The sequence below is a fragment of the Rhinoderma darwinii genome, chromosome 3, assembly GCF_050947455.1.
Source record: "Rhinoderma darwinii isolate aRhiDar2 chromosome 3, aRhiDar2.hap1, whole genome shotgun sequence".
NCBI classification, from domain to species: domain Eukaryota; kingdom Metazoa; phylum Chordata; class Amphibia; order Anura; family Rhinodermatidae; genus Rhinoderma; species Rhinoderma darwinii.
This window is the reverse complement of record NC_134689.1, coordinates 228,386,497-228,411,421: the sequence shown is the minus strand read 5'-3', so window position 1 is coordinate 228,411,421 and position 24,925 is coordinate 228,386,497. Positions and strand designations below refer to the sequence as shown.

Here is a 24,925-nt window from a genome sequence, read left to right as displayed (position 1 = left end):
CTCTGCGTCTAGCGCCAAGAGTGCCGGTCGGGCCCCTGGCTGAGGATCGTGCCTTACTGTTTCTAGGACCGTCAACACCTTACGCAGATTAGTCACTGCCGCCCTACCCTTTACAAACCCCACTTGAGATTTCCCCACCAATGCTGGCAAATATATGGCCAAGCGGTTAGCTAAGATTTTTGTAAGTAGCTTCTGGTCTTGATCTATCAATGAGATCGGGCGATATGACCCCGGGTCAAGAGGATCTTTCCCCTTCTTGGGCAGCACCTTTTATATGCGCTATTTTGGCCTCCGCTGGGAAGGTACCGGTCTTTAGTACAATATTATAATACTCCTCTAAAGTGGGGCTGACTTCCTCTCTTAGTGACTTATAAAATTCTCCCGTGAACCCATCCGGCCCCGGGGCCTTTCCGTTATGTAGGGTCCTGATTGTGCTCGTGAGTTCCTCCACCGTGATTTCTGCGCTCAGCAGATCGTTCTGCTCCTGCGTAAGCCCAGGTAACTTTACCTTCTCCAAGAATTCCCTACCTTTTTGGGGATCAATGTGCGTGTTCGAATACAGGGCTTGATAATACGTACGCAGAATAGTGTTAATTTTTTTCGGATCCGCTGTAGGGATTCCGTCAGTGTCTCTAAGGGATACAATGTGTGACGGTGAATACCTCCCCCTCGCCAGGCGTGCTAATAATTTGCCCGCTTTGTTGCCAAAGCGCATAAGGTCAGCATCAAATTGAGACCGATAGATGCTTTCTCTTTTATCTAGCCATTGATCAAATTGTCGCTTGGCTGCACTCCATGCCTCCCCCAGAGACGCAGACGGATGTTGTAAAAATGGCGTATATGCACACCTTAATCGCTCGCTTGCCGTCTTGTACCCCTCAGTGGTCTTACGTTTCAGATTGGCCATAAATTGTATAATTTTCCCGCGAATTACCGCTTTTGCTGTACGCCAATACAACGACTGGTCCGTACGGTGTGACGCATTATCCCCTTCAAATTCCGTCCACCATCCCCTTAGTTTTTGTAAAAAGTCTTCGTCCGTCGCCAGAAATGAGGGAAACTTCCATATAAAATCCATTCCCTTAGCTACTGTGTCAGCCAGAGTAATGGTAATCGGGGAGTGGTCAGAGATGACAAGATCTTCTATCGTCGCGTCGCGCAATCTGCGGGAACAAGCTTCGTTCACCAGTAAGTAATCAATACGTGACCACGATTGATGCACGTGCGAAAAGTGAGTATACTCCCTAGCATCAGGATGTAAACTCCTCCAGGCATCTGCAAGGGCAGTGTGTCTTAAAAAGTCCGGCAAGATCCTATCCCTCTGTTTCTGCGAAGCAGCCCCTACACTTCTATCTTCCCTAGAGGACCTTACAGTATTAAGGTCTCCCCCTAATATCAATAATTTAGTGCGATCCTGCTGGAGTTGGGCTTCCAATTGGTCAAAAAAACCTGTTCTGGCCGCATTTGGCCTATAGACATTATGGATACTAATAGTTTCCCCTGCATGTTCCACCACTAGATGGACCCAACGACCCTCATCATCACGTTCCTGGGACACCAGTGTGAAAGCAAAATTTTTATGTATCAATATTATAACTCCCGCCTTGCCATCTCTTGCCGGCGAGCCAAAAACGTGGCCCACCCAGAATTTTTGTAAATATTTAAATTCTAACTCAGTAAGGTGAGTCTCCTGTAACAGGGCTACATCTGGATGCAATCTCTTCATATGTCGCAAGAGTTTGGTCCGTTTCTGTGGGGATCTGAGCCCCTTAACATTCCATGAGACTATTTTCATGTTATTGGACTATGTCTAAGATGAGCTAAGGTGTCAAAAAGCCATGATCGGTTCGGGGAGTCGGATCCATCTTTCCCTAATTGCCATGTATAAACATAGAAAACATGGCCAGAACACGGCCTATCAAACAAAGCTAAACTCCAACTCAAAGCCAACAGACCTTGTTGAAAAGGAATATAAAAAACGCCTGTGCCAAGGGCGGTCACCCCCCTAGTACACATTGGCATAGGAAACTTCACTTTTTTCTGTTGTGCACTAACACGTCCCTCCCTCCCAGACCTGCGTAGCCGAGATTACAAATCACTTATCGTGATCAAGCTGCACCAGCCCTTTGCCGACCAACCATTTCTTGCAGCCGATACTCGGTCTTCTATCAAAGGGTCACGCCCTTCAGCTGCCGCTCAGATTACCATGTGCCATATCGACCTGAACACTGCTTCACTTCAACGTTGCCCCAAACAGCTACCCAAATAAACCCCTTCAGGAGAGAACCGGCCTTGTGGAACTCTCAGAGTATCCCACCAGTGAGCGTGCTTAGAACAGGCCCTAACTCTGATTCCAACCCCCTGCAATGTGAATACAGCATTATATCAGAATGCATACATTTTGATCTGAGGACATTTGACAACAGACTAAAATGCTGTAGTAATAGACAAACATATGCAATCATCAAGCATTATCTGCAATAACTGGCAACTTATCTGCTCAAGATCGGATCGGAACCTGCAAGTGGTCTACAGCATCCTCAGAACCCTCTCTCTAAGACATAAAGGTCCTATAAAAACTTCGCTCTTCAATCAGGAGACGTGGACCTGGTGCGGTCCCGTGTCAGTCTCTGCGGCTTCGGAGAATCCCCTCTGTTCCTGGATCTTCCTCCGCGTTCTCTTCCGGGCGTGGGTAGTAAAGCTTCTGCCCAGGTTCTCTCCATATCCAAGCGACTCCTTCCGACTTCTCTTGGCTTGCGACGTGGGCTGTGTTCTGGATTGCGTTGCTCCTCGTGCGGGGAGCGGCTTCCACATAGCTCTGCCCGCGCGTCCTCCGCCTCTTTTGCTGTATTGAATGTCGTGGTCCGGCCGTTCGCTTGAAACACCCGCAAGATGGCTGGATATTGCAGATTAAAACGTACTTTCGCTTGGAACAGCTCGGTACAAATCTTGCTGAAGGAACGCCTGCGTTTCGCGACCTCCGTAGAATAGTCCTCGAAAAGTAGCACTTTCATGCCCATTATCTCCAAGGGCCGAGATCTGCTGCGATATGCCTTCATCAGTGCCACCTTGTCATTGTAATCCAACAGTTTAAAGATGACTTGTCTGGGGCGATACGAACTGCTGCTGTTGTCTGCTGCTGGAAGATTTCTAGGGTCTGGCCCCACCCTGTGCGCCCTTTCCACCCGACATGGACGCTGGAGGCCCAATGCTGCTGGCAATGATCTCTCACATAGACGCTGTAACTCAGAAGGTACCACCGCTTCTTTCAGGCCCACAATTCGCAGGTTGCTCCTCCTGGAGCGATTTTTACAGATCCTCTACTTTGTCTCCCAACTGCGTGGTATTAGACAACACCGCTTTAAGTTTGGATTGCAGGCGTTCATTTTCATCCTCTAGCAGCGTTACCCGTTGCTCTAATTCATTAGTCCTGGACGTTACTTGTTCCAGATCCGCATGCATGCGGGTAAGAGACGCACCGTTTTTTCCAGCGCTTTTTGCAGGTCAGGAGCTATCCGCTTAGCCACTTCATGGGCTAGTGCTATATAATCCACAGGTACTGGTTGCAAAGAGGCTATGGGCTCTGCCTGGCTTGAAATCGGGGACATGGGCTGGGGTTGCAGCAGTTCCTCATCCTGTGAATACAGCGGGGGAGTAGTGGCGGGAAACGCCGCCATCTTACCTCCCCTGTCCACACCCGCGGCTCGATCCTCCATGGCTGGCTTGTGTGCGCTCCGGAGGAGATATCGTTCCATATACCCCTGGGTACGTTCCTGTGTGAAGAGCCGGTGTCACTGAGCTGTTTTTCGCCACCGAAGTGACTTTTGCAGATGAGCAGGCTAGTCGGGAGCGGGAGCTCAGTCACACGCGTCCTGCATCGCCAGCGCCGGAACCGGAAGTTGAGAGGAATTTTTTTAATGAGAGTAGGGGCATTAACGTTCTCTACTGACTCCCAAGACCTCTCCTCAGGACCAAACTCTTTCCAGTGCAGCAGATAGAAAGTCTTTCCTCCTACTCTCTTCTAGTACAGGATCTCCCTTACCTCAAAAACATTAGAAGAACCACTGGGGGCAACTGCAGAACCTGGAGATTTACTGTAGCGTATCAGGACCACAGGCTTTAGGAGGGACACATGAAATCAGTTGGGAATCCTGAGCGTAGGAGGCAGCCGAAGCTTATAGGACACATGGTTTATTTGTTGCAAAACCTCGAAGGGACGGAGCGAAATTATGACAAGGGATCTTGAGACTAATGTTTTTAGAAGACCGCCAGACCTTGAGGGAAAACCGAGGAGGAACTTTTTATTTATTTTTCTGTCTGCATACCTTTTCATGCGATCCACAGCCTGAAGAATCGCGGACTTGGTTTGCTGCCAGATGTGAAGGAAAGTCCCAAAGGAAGAATTGGGTGCAGGTACTTGAGTCGTAGCTGGCACAGGAAGAGGAACTCATGGATTCTGACTGTACATGATGGAGAAGTAGTAGACTCCCTTGTATAATTATTAAAGGAGAATTCCACCCAAGGGAGAAGCTGCACCCAATTGTCATGTTGGGCCGAAACAAAATGACGAAGATGATTTTATATTATTTTATTGGTTCTCTCCACTTGACCATTAGACTGTGGGTGATAGGCAGAATAAAAATCCAGCTTCACATTACACAGGACTCTGCAGAATTTGGATGTGAACTGTGCACCTCTGTCTGACACCATATGGAGTGGTAGTCAGTGTAGACGAAAAATGTGCTGGATGAACAGATTTGCCAGTCAAGGAGCTGAGGGAAGACCAGTTAAAGGAACAAAATGTGCCGTTTTGGAGAAATGGTACACTACTACCCAGACCGTAGTACATCCAGCAGACGGAGGAAGGTCAGTAATGAAGTCCATAGCGATGTGCTGCCAAGTGGAATCTGGTACTGGCAGAGTTTGGAGCAAACTAGCAGGTTTGGAATGGGTAGATTGGTTTGAGGTACAGGACGAAACATAGTCCAAAACCTCTCTAGACAGCGTGGGCCACAAGTAGTGACTAGCAATAAAGTCCCGAGTCTTGCTGACCCCAGAGTGCCAAGCCAGTTAGGAAAATAATTCTCCGCTGGAGGACATACTTCCAGTCCGCTGGACGAATTAAGATTTTTTTTTTTCCAGGAGGAATTTCCTTGATTTTGGAGAGTTTACAGCAATAATCCTGGAAGGGTCAATTATGTGTAGAGGACCTTCTTCAGAGTCATCCGTCTCGAATGACCGGGCCAGGGCATCAGACTTAATGTTTTTGTCCGCAGGATGGAAGCGAAGAAGAAATTGAAATCTGGCGAAGAACCACGACCATCTGGCTTGACAAGGATTTAGTAGGTGTCTCCACTCTTTCAAGGCCAACTTGACAGCGAGTAATTCACGGCACCAATGGAGTAGTTGCGCTCAGCAGGAGAGAAGAGTTTGGAGAAGAATCCACACGATACTGCTTTCCCTTTGGAATTCCTCTGAAACAAGAGTGTTCCAGCACCGATGGAAGAGGCATCAACCTCCAAAGAAAACTGTTGAGTCACATCAGGATGATGAAGAACAGAGGCAGAAGTAAAGGTGCTCTTGAGGTTGAAGAATGCCAACTCTGCCTCAGGGGTCCAGACCTTAGCGTTCACTCCCTTCTTGGTAACTAAGATGGGAGTAGTAAGGGGCGAGAAACTTGGGATGAGCTGTCGATAAAAATTGGCGAATCCAAGAGATCTCCGTATAGCTCGGAGACCTTGAGTGTGTGGCCACTCCAAGACTGACTTCACCTTTTCCGGATCCATTTGAAGACCACAATCAGAAATAATATAACCCAGGAAGGACAAGGACTTTTTTTCAAATTCTCGTGTTTTGCATATGGGCTGTCCCCCCCCCCCCCCTTTCAACTGCATACATGCTTCCGATGCGTCGTCCAATCGGGAGAGTAGATCAGGATGTCGCCACCACACACACACCCCCACACAGACTTACTGAAGATGGTTTATGAATTCTTGGAACACTGTTGGAGCGTTACAGTCCAAAGGGCATTACGAGATACTCGTAGTGACCTTCTCGGGTGTTGAATGGAGAAAACCGCATTTGTCACCCTTGTGGATACAGATCAGTTTATAGGCCCCGTGTAGATTCAGCTTTGTGAAAACCTTGACTCCACTTATCCTGTCAGAGCTTGGAAATAAGCAGCAAGGGGTACTTTTTTAATTTAATTTTTTTGATCGTGATTTGGTTTATCCCACGGTAGTCAATGCATGGTGGAAGTGATCCATCGTTTTCCACAAAGAAAAATCCAGCTCCGGCTGGTGACGTAGACTTTCTGATGAGCCCCCCCCCCCATCTGATATTATAGTGGCCTTTGGACTGCCAGACCATTTCCTGTCAGCGTTTACACCGTTTTCCAAGTGTCTTTTGATGGTATAGGGAACTGTACTGACTGCCACTTTGGTTTACTTGGCAATTTCTCTGTAGGACAGACACTTCTATGGGTTATAATTGTCTGTGTCTTTTGTTAATTGCATTTTTCTTGCCATTATGATAGCAATGTGCTCTGTACTGAAGAGCAAAACTGCATTAAAACACCCTGTAGGGCAGGATTTGGACAGTCTACTTTCAAACCCTCTGATTCTACTGTATATAACCAGTGTTTGAAATAATCTCAAAGTTGAGACACCTGTAGGAATGGTTTGCATCAAATTTCAAACCATAATTTGCTTTCTGTGCTGCAGAGCAGCTGTCCTTGATGTCTTCCCTGAAAAAAACCCTTTGGTTAAAATCAGAAATTCTGACTATTGTTGCGTTTTGAGGGTAAATATTCATATTTAACTTTCTTTTGAACCATTTCACATTATTTGCTGTACTAGAACGGTGTAAATGTAAAAAATAACTGGAAAATTTAGGTGTTCTATAACAATGTGATTACGGATCACCATTTTTATTTATTTTTTTCCATGGTTTCAATGTGTCAATCATCTTGAAAATCGCAGCAAAACTGCAAAATTCTTGCTGAAATTGTGAAAAATTGGGTAAAAACCCTGCAAAAAATATAAAAGCTTATTGATAGACTGCCTCTTGACCAGCCTTACCTTCATTTCAGGTATAGCTCCTTACTGCCTTTTGACCTGGCAGGGTTCAACAGCACAGTATATTTTTCCCTCCAACCAATGTGCTGGAGGGGAAATGTTAAGAGGATATGAGTAAAAGAGCCCTTTTCATTGGCTGAAGGAGAGCTGTGGTAATAGTTCAGCCTGAACAGAAACCACTTCCCTCCGTTTACGTAGGAATCGTGCGGAAGCACTCCTCTGCCTTCAGTCGCATGCACAGGAATATGCATGAGACTGATTTTGAAAGCAAAAAAACCCATTACGAAGCCTTATTGGGACTTCGGCTAAAGTGCTTACTCTGTAAGCATGTTGGCTCACACTTCACGTACCCAAGCGTCCACGCATTCCCCCGTGGCTGCGGGCATACGCCTTGGGGTACACGTACCACAGGTTAAGAACCGCTGGTCTAGTGCATAGCTTTAGAAAAATAACAAATAATCATAAAATATGCAGTTTATACTCTCCATTTCTGTTTCAGGGACCAGAAAACTTTGGACTCCGCAAAATCTATGATATTTGGGTATTGCTTCAACCAGAATCTGAGAGACAGAGGCGTAAGTTCCATCACCCGTATTTTTTTGCAGGCTATAACATGCACTTAAGACCTTGAAATAGATTTAAAAAAGGTCCGGAGCAGGGTGTGGTCCATTTGAAACTACCCTGACCCAGGCATAAGTTATTACAAAAATTTCTCAAAATAATGTGTTACCTAGAGAGGTAGCCAGAGTGATATCATTGAGATTTTCTGTGAGGACATGTTTACCAGTAAGCCTAATATCACAGTTAGCAGTTAACTACTGTATATTAACCCTTAAAGACACAGCTAAATCTGACGCGTCACGTTATGTGGTAATAAATTTGGAATGTTTCTATGTATCCAAGTGATTCTGAGATTATTTTTCTCGTGACACATTGTACTTTATGTTAGTTGTAAAATTTGGTCGATACATTCAGTGTTTATTTGTGAAAAACACCAAAATTCTTTGAAAATTTGCAAAAATTAGCATTTTTCTAAATTTAAATGTATTTGCTTGTGTGAGAGATAGTAATACCACACAAAATAGTGACTAGTTAATATTTACCATATATCTACTTTTATGTTTGCATTGTTTTTTTAAAAGTCCTTTTATTTTTCTAGGACGTTACAAGGCTTAGAACTTTTAGCAGCAATTTCTCAAATTTTCATGAAAATTTCAAAAGGTTATTTTTTTTAGAGACCAGTTCCGTTCTGAAGTGGCTTTGAGAGCTTTATATATTAGAAAGTCCCCATTAATCACCCGATTTTTAAAAACTGCACCCCTTAAAGTATTCAAAACGGCATTCATAAAGTTTTTTTTAACCCTTTATGCATTTCACAGGAATTAAAGTGTGTGTAAAGCAAAGCAAAGTAAAAATTACATTTACAATTTCCCTTTTTTTTTTTTTGCAAAATTCATTTGTAATACATTTTTTTTCTGTAACACAGAAGGTTTTACCAGAGAAACATAACTCAATATTTATTGCCCAGATTCTGCAGTTTTTAGAAATTAAAAACTTTTTAGTGGACTGAAACACAGGCCTCCGAAGGAAAGGAGCTCCTAGTGGATTTTGGGGCCTCCTTATTTGTTAGAATATATTTTAGGCACCATGTCAGGTTTGAAGAGGTCTTGTGTTGCCAAAACAGTGGAAACCCCCGAAAAGTGACCCCATTTTGGAAACGACACCCCTCAATAAATTTTTAAAGGGGTATATTTAGAATTTTGACACCATAGTTATTTTGGAGAATGTAATGTAATTAGGCCGTGAAATTGAAAATCTAAATATTTTTTTTTTTCTAATAAAACATAGTTTAGTCATAATTTTCTTTTCATTTTCACAATAGATAAAGGAGAAAAAGCACACCAACATTTGTAAAGCAAACTCTTCTGAGCACAGCAATACCCCATATGTGGTAATAAACTGCTTTTTGGACACACAGCAGGGCATAGGAAGGAGCACCATTTGACTTTTGGAGCTCAAGTTTTGCTGGAATGGTTTGCGGCGCCATGTCACATTTGCAAAGCCCCTGAGGGGCCAAAACAGTGCAAGCCCCGCAAAAGTGACCCCATTTGGGAAACTACACCCCTCAAGGAATTAATATAGCGCCATAGTGAGCATTTTGACCCCATTGTTTTTTTGCTGAATTTATTGGAATTAGGCAGTGAAAATGAAAATCTAATTTATTTTTTCCACTAAAACGTTGATTTTTATTTTCATTTTCACAAGGAATAAAGGAGAAAAGCACCCCGACAATTGTAAAGCAATTTCTCCCGAGTACGGCAATACCCCATATGTGGCCATAAACTTCTGTTTGGACACGCCGCAGGGCTCAGAATGGCAGGAGTGCTACTTGCCATGCAGATTTTGCTTGATTGGTTTTTGGGCGCCGTGTCTCATTTGCAGAGCCCCTGAGGTACCAGTACAGTAGAAACTGATGAGAAGTGATTCAATTTTGGAAACTATACCCCTCAGGGCCTTCATCTAGGGGTGTAGTGAGCATTTTGACCCCACAGGTGTTTCATATATTTTATTAGCATTAGGCAGTGAAAATGAAATATTATTTTTTTTCCAAAAATATGTCGTTCGTGTTCCCAATTTTTTATTTTCATAAGGGGTAATAGGAGAAAAACGCCACACAATTTTCTTATCCAATTTCTCTTGAGTACGGAAATACCCCATGTGTGGCCCTAAACTGCTGTTTGGGCACATGGCAGAGCTCAAAATGGAAGGAGTGCCATTTGGCTTTTAGAGGGCAGGTTTTGCTGGACTGGTGTACGGGCGCCGTGTCGTATTTGCAGAGCTCCTTTAGATACCAGAGTAGAGTGGAAAACCCTGAGAAGTGACCCCATTTTGTAAACTACATCCTCAAGGCATTTATCATTTGCCTGGACATATGAGAGGGCTTAGGAGTGAAAGAGCAAATGTGCATTTGAGGCCTATTTTGGTGATTTTCGCAGTATTGGCCCACAATTGCAGGGCTCAGGGGTCAAATAGTAAAACAAACCCCCAAGTAGTGACTCCCATTTTGGAAACTGAACTCCTCAAGGCATTTTTTAAGGGGTGTTGTTACATTTTGACCCCACGGGTTTTTGTTTTTTTTATTAGAAATGAACGCTCAGTGCATGTTGCATGCCATTTTAGTTCACAATATGTTGTGCCCAGTTTGTGCCACTGAAGACAAGTACCTCAAACAGTTAAGCGGGTTCTCCTTTGGGGATATGGCATTGCCATGTATGTGGACATAAACTGCTGGTTGGGCACGCTGTAGGGCTCAGAAAGGAGGAAGCACCGTTTTGGATTTTGGAGCGCAGATTTTGCTTGGCAGTTCTATTTGGGGTATTACTGGTATTTCAGTTTATAATAGGGGGCATATGTAAGCTGTGCGGAGTACATCAGGGCATAATAAGAGGGTATAATGTGGTAAATAAATTATCTGCAGATGTGTGGCAAGTGTCTTGCTGAAAAATGGATCCCAATCTTATCTGCTTCTCGAACTCTCTGCACATATATTCTGTGAGCCAGAACTTTTTTTTTTTTTTTCTCCAACGGAGCTGTGTGAGGGCTTATTTGTTGCGGGACAATCAGTATTTTTCATTGGTAACATTTTCAGGTACATGCGTGTTTTTGTTTTGTTTTTTTTTATCCCTTTTTATAAAAAAAATTTGGGCAAGCAAGGTGACCACAAATCATAAATTCTGACCATGTTTGTTATACAAAAAATAAAATAATAATTTACGTCGTTGACCGTGCACTAAAAATGACATTTTTTTTTAAGTTTATTATGCGGGTCGATACGATTACGGCTATACCATATGTATATAGTCGTTTTGTTTTCTTTAGATCTTGCAGCGTCTGCACAATAAAATCACCTTTTTTAAAAAGCCACAACTTGAGTTCTTGTTTTTTCTGGACGGGCTGTAGTTTTTAATGGTATAATTGGGGTACATGCAACTTTTTGATCACTTTTGTTTTATTCTATTTTGGAAGGGGTAGTGATGACCAAAAAACTCAGATTCTGGAATTTTGTTTTTTATTTTAGTTTTTTACGGTGTTCACCGTGCAAGTAAAATAGCATGATATTTTTTATAGTTCGGGTCGTTATGGACCCGGTGATACCAAATATATGTAATTTTTTTAAATGTCTTCCGTTTTTTTCCTATAATAAAAGACTTAATATGGGAAAAATGGCGGTTATTGTTTTTTTAACTTGAAACTTTTAGGTTTTTTTTCGGAGCCTGCCCCATGTTCTTGGCCCTAATAGCAAGCCTTTTAGGCCCCACCTCCGGGCAGGGCCTAAAAGGCTTCCGTACTTGGCAGACCAGGAGGCCATTGTTAGGCCTCCGGTTGCTATGGCGACCATCGGTATCCCCTAGACTACGGCTCAGGGGTGCCGACATGCTAGAAACCACTTAGATGCAGAGATCTCTAGTGCCGGTCTTGGCCCTTTACAGCGGGGTGTTAGCTGTAATATACAGCCGACACGCGTTGGTGATGGCGCTGCCTCCGCTTCTGAGCCAGCTCTATCACGATTTTGCGGGAAGGGTTTAAAAAAAAATAAAAAATGCTGGAGCTTAAAGGGGTTTTCCGGTACTTTTTTATATTGACGGCCTCTCCTTTAGGATAGGTAATCAATTTCAGATCCGTGGCGGTCCAACTCCCGGGATCGCCGCTGGTCTGATGACTGAAGGGGCCTCGAAGACCAACGGCCTCCTTTTATAGTTTACTAGGCACGCTGCTATACACATCGGTAGCTGTATAATGCAATTGTAGTAGATGAATTGTAAAAAAAAAAAAAAAAAAAGAAAGAGTGGGTGCAGAGGCGTACTGTGGCCTTGGTTGTGGTGCATATCTTGAAGTTCCTTGGCCTGAATTCAAAATCTTAAACAGGACCGTGTTATACAGTGTCTTCACATTGTGTGAGATATAAATAAATTCGAAAAAATGTTGTGTTTGTATAGTAAGATGGCTTTGTCTACAAGTATTACATTATTGTGTACCAGTCGTGAAACCCCATTGAAAAGAGTGCAGCAGTGCAGAGTACTGCTGTTCCCTTATGAGGCAAAGAGCGTTTGTTAGTCACAGCTATGAGACCTAGTTATGAATGTCTTAAAGGGGTTTTCCAATACTTCTTTTTTTTTTTCTTTCTTTTAATCACTGCAACACTTCTCAATTTATCTATTAACCCCTTAAAGACAGCCGATATGCCTTTTCACGGCGGTCATTAATGGGCTTTATTCTAGGGCGTCGCATTTTCACGGCGGCCTAATCAACATTCTGCACGGGTCCCCCGTGCAGGCTGTAGCCGGGGCTCGGCTGTCTAATGTCAGCCGGGGCTCGGCTGTCTAATGTCAGCCGGGGCTCGGCTGTCTAATGTCAGCCGGGGCTCGGCTGTCTAATGTCAGCCGGGGTTCGGCTGTCTAATGTCAGCCGGGCTCGGCTGTCTGTCAGCCGTGCTCCTGCTCTAACGGTAGAGATCGAAGTTTACTTAGATCGCGGCCGTTTAACCCTTAAAATGCCACAGTCATTAGCGACCACTGCATTTGAGTTGTTTACAGAGGGAGTGAGCTCCCTGTGTCACCCATCGGTGGCCCGCAAATGCAATTGCGGGCCTCCGATGGGGTGCCATGGCAGCCGGGGGCCTAGCAAAGGGTTAATAACCCCTGAACATCGTTATCTACATTTTTTGTTTTTAATTTACTATTATGCTCTTTTGTTTACATTGAGAGGTTTGTTTACCTCTGTGTGTTTCGTTGTCTTGCTCTTCCGGTCATACAGTTCCCGGCATGCACCGCTTGTGTCCCAACATGCAATGCGCCGGCAGCAGGGGCTCATTACGCCTACTACACCCAGCTATAAACATTTTCTGATCTCCGTTGCCATTTTACTGCTCTCATTAGATCAGTGAGAGCTAACGATAAACCTGCAACATATCAGTGCTGTACCAAACAACACCCTCTTACATAATGGTAAAAAAACAACTTAATTTGACCCCAGAGACGGAGTCCCAGAACAGAGCACTAGTATAGGCTCTGCTCCGGGACTCTGTGGAATCCCCTGACATCACTGTCAGTATATGGACAGTGTTGTCAGGGTCTTCCCCAGAGCCGGAGTCCCAGGCAGAGCGCTAGTATAGGCTCTGCTCCGGGACTCTGTGGAATCCCCTAACTCCAGCGCCGGAGTCCTTGTGATAGCGCTACTAGCAACTGGCTCCTGACATCTGATTTCTTCTGATAGTTTCCGGTCTGCTGCTAGGGGGAGAAAATGAAGCGCATAGCAAAGGAGTGGGCATGCGTGGTAAACACAGTGTAGAAACCACGCATGCTCAGAGACTAGCAGTGTTTCTCTCCCCTAGCAGCAGTCCGGAAACTATCAGAAGACAGCGAGTATCTGGTCCACCACTTCTCTCAGTGTACAGTAATGTCAGGAATGACGTACCCGTACATTGAGCCAGCCGGAAAACGGAACTCCGATCATGCACGGGCTAGCGCCGGAAGTAAGGATTTTGCTACTGGAGATGCATCACGTGACCGGCGCTGGAATCGGGTGTTAGAAGATTAAATCAAAACGTAAGTATATTACAAATTGCATTGTTTTTATATGTGCAGTGAAATAGAAAATTAGTTAATTGGTAAAAACCCCTTTGAGCCAGAATTTACCCTTACTGATGTTTAGTAAATGACCGGTCGGAGCTGGCATGGATCCAAACACTATAAGAAATGTATAAGACGTTCCTTACATTGTTACTCTCCCTTGGATCCAGTCCAGGTTTGACTTAAAAAATCTGACCTTTTATAAACAGCTGTTAGTATTCGAGACATCACTCAAATGAACATATTTATGTAGCATCTAACCAATTGCAGAGTCTGTACGGTGCCAAAAAAAACGTTGTTTGTGTCAGGATACATAATTCTGTGTTTATTGGTTTCATCATCTGAACTATAAAATGACAGTCTGTTATACTGTGCCACAGAGTACAGCCACAAGTTTTCTTGTTGTTTCTTAGAGCCATTTGCTTTAGGGTCTTCACAATCGGGTATTTAAAAGGCCAGTAATATAAGCAGGGTTTATTTTTTGTGTCAGATCTTTGTAGAACACACATTTTATTCAGTCATCGTTTTTTCTTCCTCTTGTCAATAGAAAACCTGTATTTTAAAGATCGATTCATTGCAACATGGAAAAATAAGGGGTTTTTAGCATTAAAGGAGTATGCAGTGAGCTCTGAAGACAGAGAGTTGGAAGCAAAAATTTCTGTTGTTGAAAAATACAATCGAAGAATACCTGAGTTGGTGAAGAGAATTGAAATGAGTCATACAGTTCACACAACAAATGCAGGTATAGGCCTTGGGCACTCGAGGCTACAATTTTCTACACTGTTCCTTTTCTGCTATTGTTTTCTTTTTGTGTTTTTGTGCACGTTCTGCTGTAAAATCCCATTTAAAGAGGTATTCCCAGAATCAACATTCATCGCCTATCCACAGTGGCGGGACCCAATTGATTACTAGAATGGGGTCTCTAGTCCTCCGTTCCTACTTACTGCACCTCCTGCAGTGAGAGGGAGCTTGAATAGAGTGGTGGTCGATAATTGCGGCCTCCCACTCAATTTAAAGTCTTTTGGACTGACGGAAACAGCCAAGTACAGCACTTGGCTGCTTCTGTCAGTCCCATAGACCTTGAATGGAGCTTCAAGGTGGAGGGGGAAGAGAAATTCTGTTCGCCCGTCGGGAGTATTGGACTGATGGATATGAGTTAGAAGCAGCAGCAGAGCCCGTTATCTACAGGAGTTACACAGACTCTACAGCGGCAAAATTTAAATTTTTGAAGAAGGTTATTTAGAAAGTTGCTCAACTTTGCATTTAGGAAACAAATGAACAAATAACCTTTTTTAAAAATAATTTTCGTTTTTAGGTCCAAAATTCTGTGCTGATTATTTTATATATCGAGCCTTGTTTTTTTTTATACAGAGCTCCAAAATTCCTGCTTTCCTTCAGACCGCTTACAGCTGATTACTGGAGTTGCACAGTCACAGACTGCGGTGCCCCCATATAGCTACTATGGAGAAGTGGTAGTCTGAAAGACATAGCAAAAAGGAACTATCAGGAAGAATATAGCTATTCAGCCGTGACATATACTAGTCCTTCTCAATTAATTAGAATATCATCAAAAAGTTAATTTATTTCAGTGATTCAATTCAGAAAGTGAAACTCATATTATATAGATTCATTACACACAGAGTGATCTATTTCCTGGATTTTTTTCTTTTAATGTTGATGATTATGGCTAACAGTTAATGAAAACCCCAAATTTAGTCTCTCAGAAAATTAGAATATTGGGTAAAAGTTGAAGATTGTAGACTCCTAGTGTCACACTCTAATTGGCTAATCAACACAAAACACCTGCAAAGGTTTCCTAAGCCTTTAAAAGGACTGGTCTGTTTTTCAGTGGTCCAAAGTCCTGTTTTCAGATGAAAGTAAATTTTGCATTTAATTTGGAAATCAAGGTCCCAGAGTCTGGAGGAAGAGTGGAGAGGCATCAATCCAAGTTGCTTGCGGTCCAGTGTGAAGTTTCCAGTCAGTGATGGTGTGGGGAGCCATGTCATCTGCTGGTGTTGGTCCACTGTGTTATATCAAGTCCAGACTCTACCGGGAAATTTTAGAGCACTTCATGATTCCCTCTGCTGACAAGCTTTATGGAGATGCTGATTTCATTTTCCAGCAGGACTTGGCACCTGCCCACACTGCCAAAAGTACCAATACCTGGTTTAATAACCACAGTATCCCTGTGCTTCATTGGCCAGAAACTCGTCTGACCTAAACCCCATAGAGAATCTATGGGGTATTGTCAAGAGGCTAATGAGACACTAGATCCAACAATGCAGATGAGCTGAAGGCCGCTATCAAAGCAACCTAGGCTTCATAACACCTAAGCAGTGCCACAGGCTGATCGCTTCCATGCCATGCCACATTGATGGAGTAATTCATGCAAAAAGAGCCCTGACCAAGTATAGAGTGCATATACTGTACATACTTTTCAGTAGCCAAACATTTCGGTATTAAAAATCATTTTTTAAATTGGGCTTATTAAATATTCAAATTTTCTTTGATACTAAATTTGGGGTTTTCATTAACTGTTAGCCATAATATTGAACATTAAAAAAAACTGCTGGAAATAGATCACCCTGTGTGTAATGAATCTATATAATGAGTTTCACTTTTTGAATTGAATTACTGAAATAAATTTACTTCTTGATGATATTCTAATTCATTGAGAAGTGTGTGTTTGTTTGTATATGTACGTACGTACGTACGTACGTACGTACGTACGTACGTGCGTACGTATATGGCCTGCCAGAGCGAGAGACACCTCTCTGTTTTTGACTTTGTGACTAATAGAGGGAGATTCCAGCAGGGACCCATCTATGATGTTGGACACCTTTAAACCTAACATTTCGGTTCAATAGAGTGTACAGTGCTGGTTTATGTTTTATTAAACTCCAATTCTAAAATACTTTTTCAGATTATATTTTGGGAACTGTACATAAAGCTAAAGGAATGGAGTTTGATACTGTGGAAGTTACAGATGATTTTGCAAAAGTTTCCTGCGCCAGACACAATTTGGAAAGGCTTCAGATCCCATTTGGTGAGTAACAAACCATCCATTAGAACCAATTCAATCCAGGATCTTTGCGGAGGCATAAATAAAGTCCTCTGGACCCAAGGGAAAACTTTGCACCTTACCCCCCTCCCCCCGTCTTTTGATGCTCGGCTCCAGTGCCATTGCTAGTAACATGTATCACTATACTGTGACTGAACAAAATAGAGTATACCAAGTATACCATTCCTAATGACACCACTATAAAAGGGACAAACCATACTGCCACACAATGACCACACATTACCACCACATAGTGACTGAATAATGCAATTATACTGTTACTCAATTATACCTCCACACCATGACCACGTATTACCACCTCATAGTGACTAAATATTACCAACATATTGTTACTGAATAATACCGCCACACCATGACCACATATTGCCAACACATAGTGACTGAAAAACACCACCATTCTAAATTAAACCACTATACAAAGGCCAATATTACCACCATACAGTGACCATAAAGTGGTAGATACCAGTTCTACACAGCCGCTCTGCAGACAATATAGGTGAGTACAGTACAGTTACATCCAGTGACTGAAAGGTGAGGTATTCTCAGATTGGAGTCGTTCCCTTTACGCATCTTCTTCATCCAGAGTGCAGTGAAGACTTCTTCCAACCATGACTTATCTCTGCAGAATTTACAACACCGACATCTTTGGTTCCTTGATTTCCCAGCATACTCTCCACCTATTCCCAAACAGTAATTGTGCCCCCTTTAGGACCCGCACCATAACAGTGCTCATCTTAGTGCCCCACTCAGTAATAGTGGCTCCCAAACCGTGACAGTGCCTCCTCACAGTAGTAGTTCTTTTTTTGTGCCACCATATAATATTTGTTCTCTTGTGCACCACTAGTTAGATTTCTCCACATAGTAGTTAAAAGAAGTCCGTCACCAGAACTTCTTTTTGAACTAGCAGTATGCTAATCAGGGGCGTAGCTAAAGGCTCATCGGCCCTGGTGCAAAAGTTCTTCTTGGCCCCACCTCAAACTTCTCCTCATGGCCAGCAGCTTTCAGCTGCATCGCTGGGTCTCCGAAGTGACTCAATGATGCAGCACAAGCAGCCAGGGCGTCACTAAGGTCTTAAAACGTCAGGGGCAACAGCCCCAATACATATGTTCCCCCCCCCTCCCAAAAAGAAATGTGTGTGTGTGTGTGTGTGTATATATATATGTATATATATATATATATATATATATATATATATATATATATATTATATGATATCATCTATAGCACTACGACCCTATAGCCATGGATAGAATTGGCTCAGCAGGTAGTATCACACATGATAGGCTTAGATATAGGGTCCAGCTTGCTGACATTGCGGCTCCAGCGCTGAACCCCGGAAAGATAAGATAATAATTGTTTTTCTTTTTTATGTTACTAATTTATTGTGTGTTTTTTACAGGATCGTTTGTTGGACTACGTCTGATTCGAGGACTACTTTGATGACAGCATTTTTTTATTCTCAATAAAATGGTTAATGAGGGTTGTGTGGGGTTTTTTTTTTAATTTCAATAAAATATTTTTTCTATGTCTTTGTATTTTTTTTAAACTTTATTACTCCCGCCTTAGTAATGGCTGCTGGCTGACCGCATCCATTACTAAGGCGGGGCTTGAGTTAGCCTTTGCAGAGGCTAGCCCATTATTAGCTCGGTGCCCACCGCCACCAGGGGTACCTGGAAGACCTGGGTACGATCCAGTACCCGACCATCTGTAGTGATGGTCGTGGGTACTGGGGCAGCTGCAGTTGCTATTATTAGGCTAGGAAGGCCATAAACAGTGGGCCTTCCCACCCTGGTAATGCCAGACTGCTGCTGCTGTGTTGTATCTGGCTAGTTATGAAAAATGGGGGAATCCAGTTTTTTCCAATTATTATTATTTTTTTTTTAAATGACGTGTGGTCCCCAACATTTTTATCACCTGCCAGATAAAACACAGCCGCAGCAGGCTAGCATTACCAGGGTTTGAAGGGACACTGTTTTTGGCCTTTCCCAGCCTAGTAATAACAGCCTGCGACCGCCCCAGTGCCTGGCCGTCTCTACAGATGGTCGGGTACTGGATCGTACCCAGTTCTTCCCGCCACCCCTGGTGGCGGTGGGTTCCTGGGGTAATAGGGGTTAGTGTGAGCCTCTGCCCCGGCTAACACTAAGCCCTGCCTTAGTAATGGACACTGCCAATCAGCCAGCAGCTATTAATAAGGCGGTAGTAATAAGGTTTAAAAAAAATACACAGAAAAAATATTTTATTGAAATAAAAAACCCCCACCAAACCCTCATTAACCATTTTATTGAAAATAAAAAAGCTGTCATCAAAGTAGTCCACAAATTCGACAGTCCAACAACCGAACCTGTAAAAAAAAACGCAAACAAACAAAACTTTAGTAACACATATGGTAGGCTTAGATACAGGGCCCATGTGTGATACTGTCTGTTGGACCCTGTATCTAAGCCTACCACAGTTGTGCTACAGATAGAAGCAAGATAGCTAATACAAGTGATTTAGAAAAACTATTCCAGTGAATACTCCTGCACTATAATCATTTTTCACTGAAAGTGGAGATACACTTTAACGGCGTGGCTGATAAAGCCGAGGTTTGGAGAGTCCGAGGTCTCTCTGAACCAATTATGCAAACAATGTTAAGGGCCAAGAAGTCTCAGTCTCCCAAGTTATACCACTGTACGTGGAAGGCTTATTTCCATTGGTGCGAACAGCATAGTTTCCATCCTATGGTATGTTCTATACCAGGATCCTGTCCTACTTGCAATCTGGTTTTAATCAGGGACTTGGCCTAGCTTCCCTTAAAGAGGCTCTGTCACCAGTTTATAACTGGTAAATAAGTAATGTGGTGTTTTTTTAAAAACGTTTATTTTTGACAATGTTATGACCTTTTTAAGTGTTATGCAAATTTGTTCTTAATGCCCAAGTTGGCGTTTTTTTTTTTACTCTTGACCAAGTGGGAGTAGTAAAGAGAAGTGTATGACGCTGACCAATCCGTGTCATACACTGCTCTTCATTCCTGTCCAGCTTAATCCACAGTACATCGTGTTCTTGCGAGATCACGCTGTGCTGTCACTTACCCCAGTAGTTCCTTCACACAAGCGACGGGAGAATGACCGGACATCGCCTCCATTTTGTAGCAAAAAGACAGCATTTGCTGGAAAAGGATAGACTTTTTTGCATGGAGTGGCTCATGCTGTTCCTCCTGATCTTAACCTAGTTGTTGTTTGCTCTTTTTAGTTCTCTCCCTTTGAACCCTAATAGGAAATATCGCTATATCTTCTTGCATCCACTACGTCCATTAGACTGGTTTCACAACTGGCTTCTTTCTTGCAAGACTCTCTTTCTGATTATCTATAAGGACAAAGTGGTGTTCTGTCCTGTCCCATTTTTTTTTTCTCCCAAAAGTGGTCTCTGTCTTCCACATCAATGTGGAGATAGTCCCTCCTTCCTTTAGCCCCTTCCCATCTCATCCGAGGGAGGGGGCTTTACACTGTTTTGATGTGAGAGCAGTCCTCTTCTATCTGGCTCTGACAGTCATTTTAGAGCTCTGACTCCCTTTTGTGATTTCTAAAGAGCTGCGTAAAGGGTTGTTCCTGTTCAAGGCCACCATTGCTTGTTGGATTTGGTCTGTGACTTTGGAAACATATCGGTACAAGGGTAAAGTTCCTAACCTTCAGGTCACTGCCCATTCCACAATTCTATCATATCTGTTCTTTTGCCTCCTCTTATGACAGTCTGGATCGCAAGGTGCTGCAGACAGCAGTGAATTAGGTGGGTCGCATGGCTGTTTTTTTTTTTTTTTTTACTTTCCCAGTTTCTGCGACTGCTTTTGGACTTCCCATGGTGCTGTATCCCCCTTCAATATTAATGAGAATATTGCATTTTTGAACTTGCCGTGAAATCCCTTTCTTTTAGAACTTATTGGGTGACAGAGGTTCCACCCTCTTTGTTTTACGGGCCTGGAACCTTTTTTCTACCGGGAACGTAGACGTGTTGTTGTTTTTTGTCTTATCCTTCTGCTTCTACTGATCATAGTTAGGGTTGTCACGATACCAGAATTTGGACTTTGATACCGATACTTCGTGTAGTATTGCCATTCTCGATACCAAAACGATACTTTGCCAATAATAATAAAAAAATAAAAGTTCTTCCATTTTCTGATGTGAGGCACGTGGTGTGATGTATTTTGAACTTCCATGTGCCTCACATTAATAGTAATTAACAACATCGTGTTTCTCACTGTCATAATGGACAACATTGGCTTAATGTGTGCTGTACATGATCAGTTTAATGACTATTAATGTGAGGCACATGGAGGTACTAAATTCATAACACCATGTGCCTCACAGTGATAGGTGAAAGAAAGCAGTTTATTTTATTTACAGCGTACACATCAAAAATTACACTAAATATATTTGTTGTGCAGGTTATTGCGGTCGCGATGATATCGAATATGTGTAGATTTTATGTATTGAGCCTTATATTTTAAGGTTTTATTGTAAAAAAAAAAAAATTGTGTTCTTTTTTTAAATTTTTTTTTTTTTTTTTTACTTGTTCATTTTTAAACTTTAATGTACTGGCATATATCTAAATGCCAGGACATTCGCCTGTGTACTGATGGTACACAGGGAATTGTTAAGACATACCTAAGTATGCCCTAACAGGAAATATGGTCGGACAGCCCTGGGGTCCTTCAATGGACCCTGGGCTGTCTGCCCATGTATGCTATGTCCCTTGATCGCGTCACAGGGATTCCATGTGACACGATCCAAGGGGCATCCCCCTTCTAATTTTCCCCTTGAATGCTGCGGTCAGCTTTGATGGCAGCATTCAAGGGAATAGCAGTGGAGATCAGAGGTTTCTCTGATGTCCGCCATTAGAGAGGGGCTATGGCTGTGTAATACATCCATTGCCCCGCTCCTGATAAGTGCGCGGTCAGCTGTGCAGCAACAAACGGCGTCGTCGGCCCTGAAGACAGAACATGGGGGTGTTTTGCAGTGCAGCCGCCATGTTCTGTCTTCAGTGCCGGCGCTCATTAGTGCAGCGCCGGTTGCATCACCTCATGCTGACTGCGCTCGCACACACTTGTCAGGAGCGGGGCAATGGCTGTATTACACAGCCGCAGCCCCGCTTTGACAAAATTCATGTGTTACGATACTAAGCTGTGTGGCCGCATAGCTTTGTATCGAAATACATGAATTAACGGTATCGAACCATTTCAGGGTGCACGGCATCTAAATAGTATCTATATTTCGATGCATCGTGCAACCCTAATCCTACTGCTACAAACGGATTGAGCCAATGTCTGTGGGTGGGGTATAGTCTTCCTGGTCAGAGGCAAGACCCTTTCCTACCTAATGTCCACCTCTTAGTCACAAGGGCAGGGCCTATACCCATATTGCTGTGTCCTCCCAGTTATTTTAACAAAAAAAGGAATTTTATGGCATGTACAAAAATCCAATATTTTATTTTGAGGGAGTGATCTTTTTTGTTTTGTCCGTTTTCTGCACCATATACGCATTCTAAACTTTTTTTATTTATTTATTTTTTTAGACCCCCCCCCCCCCCCCCCCATATGCATTTTTGTGTATTGTTGGCCCCTTTTCCTTTTTTTTTTCCTTTTTATCAATACAAATTCACTTTGGCATCACAGGTGCACGTGATTTTTCGATAAGCCTGTGTTGATTAGGGGCACCCCGCTTGTTTGCGGCGCTGGTTTGTTTTTTCATTTATCTCATGTTTTTATTATTATTTACATTAGTCACTGAACTATCATATGTTCATTTATATCTGGCTATTGGAATTTATTTACAACATAGCCCATATAGGAAGTGCTGAATAGGTTTTCTTGCCGGTTCATGTTGTGACACAATCATGTAATATAAGGGTATGTTCACACACACTAATTACGTCCGTAATTGACGGACGTATTTCGGCCGCAAGTCCCGGACCGAACACAGTGCAGGGAGCCGGGCTCCTAGCATCATACTTATGTATGATGCTAGGAGTCCCTGCCTCGCTGCAGGACAACTGTCCCGTACTGAAAACATGATTACAGTACGGGACAGTTGTCCGGCAGGGACTCCTAGCATCGTACATAAGTATGATGCTAGGAGCCCGGCTCCCTGCACTGTGTTCGGTCCGGTACTTGCGGCCGAAATACGTCCGTCAATTACGGACGTAATTAGTGTGTGTGCACATACCCTAAATGTAATGTGCTGTAGCTTTATTTTCTTGTGCTTACACAGCGTCATTCATATACTTATATATAAAAAAATATAGATTCTCTGTACAATCTGGTTGTCTTTACGCACTGTGGAAATCATCTCTGCTTTTTAAATGTTCTGTTATTTTAATTGATCTAATACATTTTTGTTGTTTTACCTCAATTTTGGTGTGTCAGACTCCAATCTTTAGGTCTTGCTATAAATCAGCGGGTCGCACCGTTATTACCATGTTTACTTTGGGTTGCTGAGCCTAGGTCCCTATTGACATTGCACACAAAGTGAAACATATGTTTATAACACAATTCTCCAGGGATCCTCCTTTTTGGTGTTCTCCACTAGGTATGTTATAAATTAGTTCTAATGTCTGGCACTGTGCGGATTTGTTGATTGTGAACATTTGTATGCACCTGAGGAAGAGGTCAGACTGACGTTATAATGTGTTGTACATTCATTAAATCATCCTTTTGAGCTTTTACTCCACTCCTCATTTTGGTGGTGCCCGGTGTTCCTGCATTTTTTTTATTTTTGCTTGGTGTTATATTGTTTAAGATCTCTGGATTGATCTCTGAATATTCCGTACACGCATCCCAGAGTTGTGCCTGCTGTTTTGCCCAACTCTGTCTGGTGAGTGTGGCTCGGTCCGCCCAGTTAATTTTCTTACCCTTCTCTTTTTTTTTTTTTTTTTACTCCACATTGGAGCGCTTTTTGTGTTCATTTTTTTTGAGGGAACATGTTCCCACACAAGGACACGTATACTCTATATTTAAAAGATTGTGAACCATTCTTATGTTAGAGATACTTTTCTTAATATATGTTGATAAATGTACTGTCTGGTACAAAAATCACTATCCTATGAGAGAAATCTGAGTAAATAGGGGGTACCCCATTGTAATACTCATATTTCTCTCCTCCGTTAAGTACTCTACCTCTGTGTGTTTGAAGGTTTGAAAATTCTATTACATTGAAAATTCAATAAAGACATTGTACAAAAGAAATAGGCGGTCCCCTTTTAAGACCCTCATCTGTTACCTAGAACGGAGAGTGGCTAAAAAGAGAATGCATTACACGGACATCTATAGATTTTATTCCTTGTAATGCTTTATTTCTCCCGTGGTGGCACTTCAGGCATATTGAACACATGCAGACAAGTCCTCCCACAGATTACAGCTATTTGCTGGGGTTTCCAACAGTGGCATACCCTGGCATCAGTTTAACGTAGGAGGACCGTTCTAACACAAAATGATTGTCCGAAGCGAACAACTCCTGCACTGTTGTGTCCCTTCCTAGGTGTCTGTCAATATCTAAAACTTATCCGCCATAGTCTGGATGTGTCCATATTTTTTTCTTCTATGGACTAGAGGAGAACCTCTGTCCTGCCATTTAGGGAAATTTTCAATGAGAATATAAAATACAGTCTATATTTTGTCTAATCAAATTGACTTACTGACTCATAGTAAATAAATGCTATACTTGTGTATTTTTATGTGTTTATCTTCTTCGTAACCAACTTCTAGCCCTTGGTCCCTGCCAATTATTCAATACATTTGTTAAATGGTAATAGTTTCTGGCTCACATATTTCTAAATATCATTAATCATTGGATAATTTCCTATGTTCTTCCAGCTGTGTTAGCTGAAGATGAGTGGAATTTGCTCTATGTAGCAGTGACCCGTGCCAAGAAACACCTCACAATAACAAAGTCTATAGAGAATATCTTGACCCTAGCCGGGGTAAGTATGGTTTTAGAAAATCTATTTTTCTTCAAAGTATGGAAAAACATACACCTGTAGCTTCTGTGCAAAGTTTGTTTTTAACACCTTTTTTTTACTTTTATTTTTTTAAACCTTTATATTTATTGATCCCCATGGCCAAAGCATTTTGCATTAACTGATTCCCAACATCTGCCATATATTTACAG

The 24,925-nt window shown here is 42.6% G+C and overlaps 1 protein-coding gene across 4 annotated transcripts in view; it reads left to right on the top strand.

Moving 5' to 3' along the window:
• The window catches only part of FBH1 (F-box DNA helicase 1), a 175,528-nt gene that overhangs the window by 142,543 nt on the left and 8,060 nt on the right, over positions 1 to 24,925 (top strand). For 3 of the 4 annotated variants that reach the window (XM_075857497.1, XM_075857495.1, XM_075857494.1), the window contains 4 exons: positions 7,576 to 7,651; positions 14,253 to 14,447; positions 16,629 to 16,751; positions 24,631 to 24,737. In XM_075857497.1, coding sequence (XP_075713612.1) covers positions 7,576 to 7,651; positions 14,253 to 14,447; positions 16,629 to 16,751; positions 24,631 to 24,737 — 501 coding nt within the window. Of the gene's footprint in view, positions 1 to 7,575; positions 7,652 to 14,252; positions 14,448 to 16,628; positions 16,752 to 23,184; positions 23,288 to 24,630; positions 24,738 to 24,925 lie in introns of those variants that run through there. The other variant, XM_075857496.1, reaches the window with a different exon arrangement.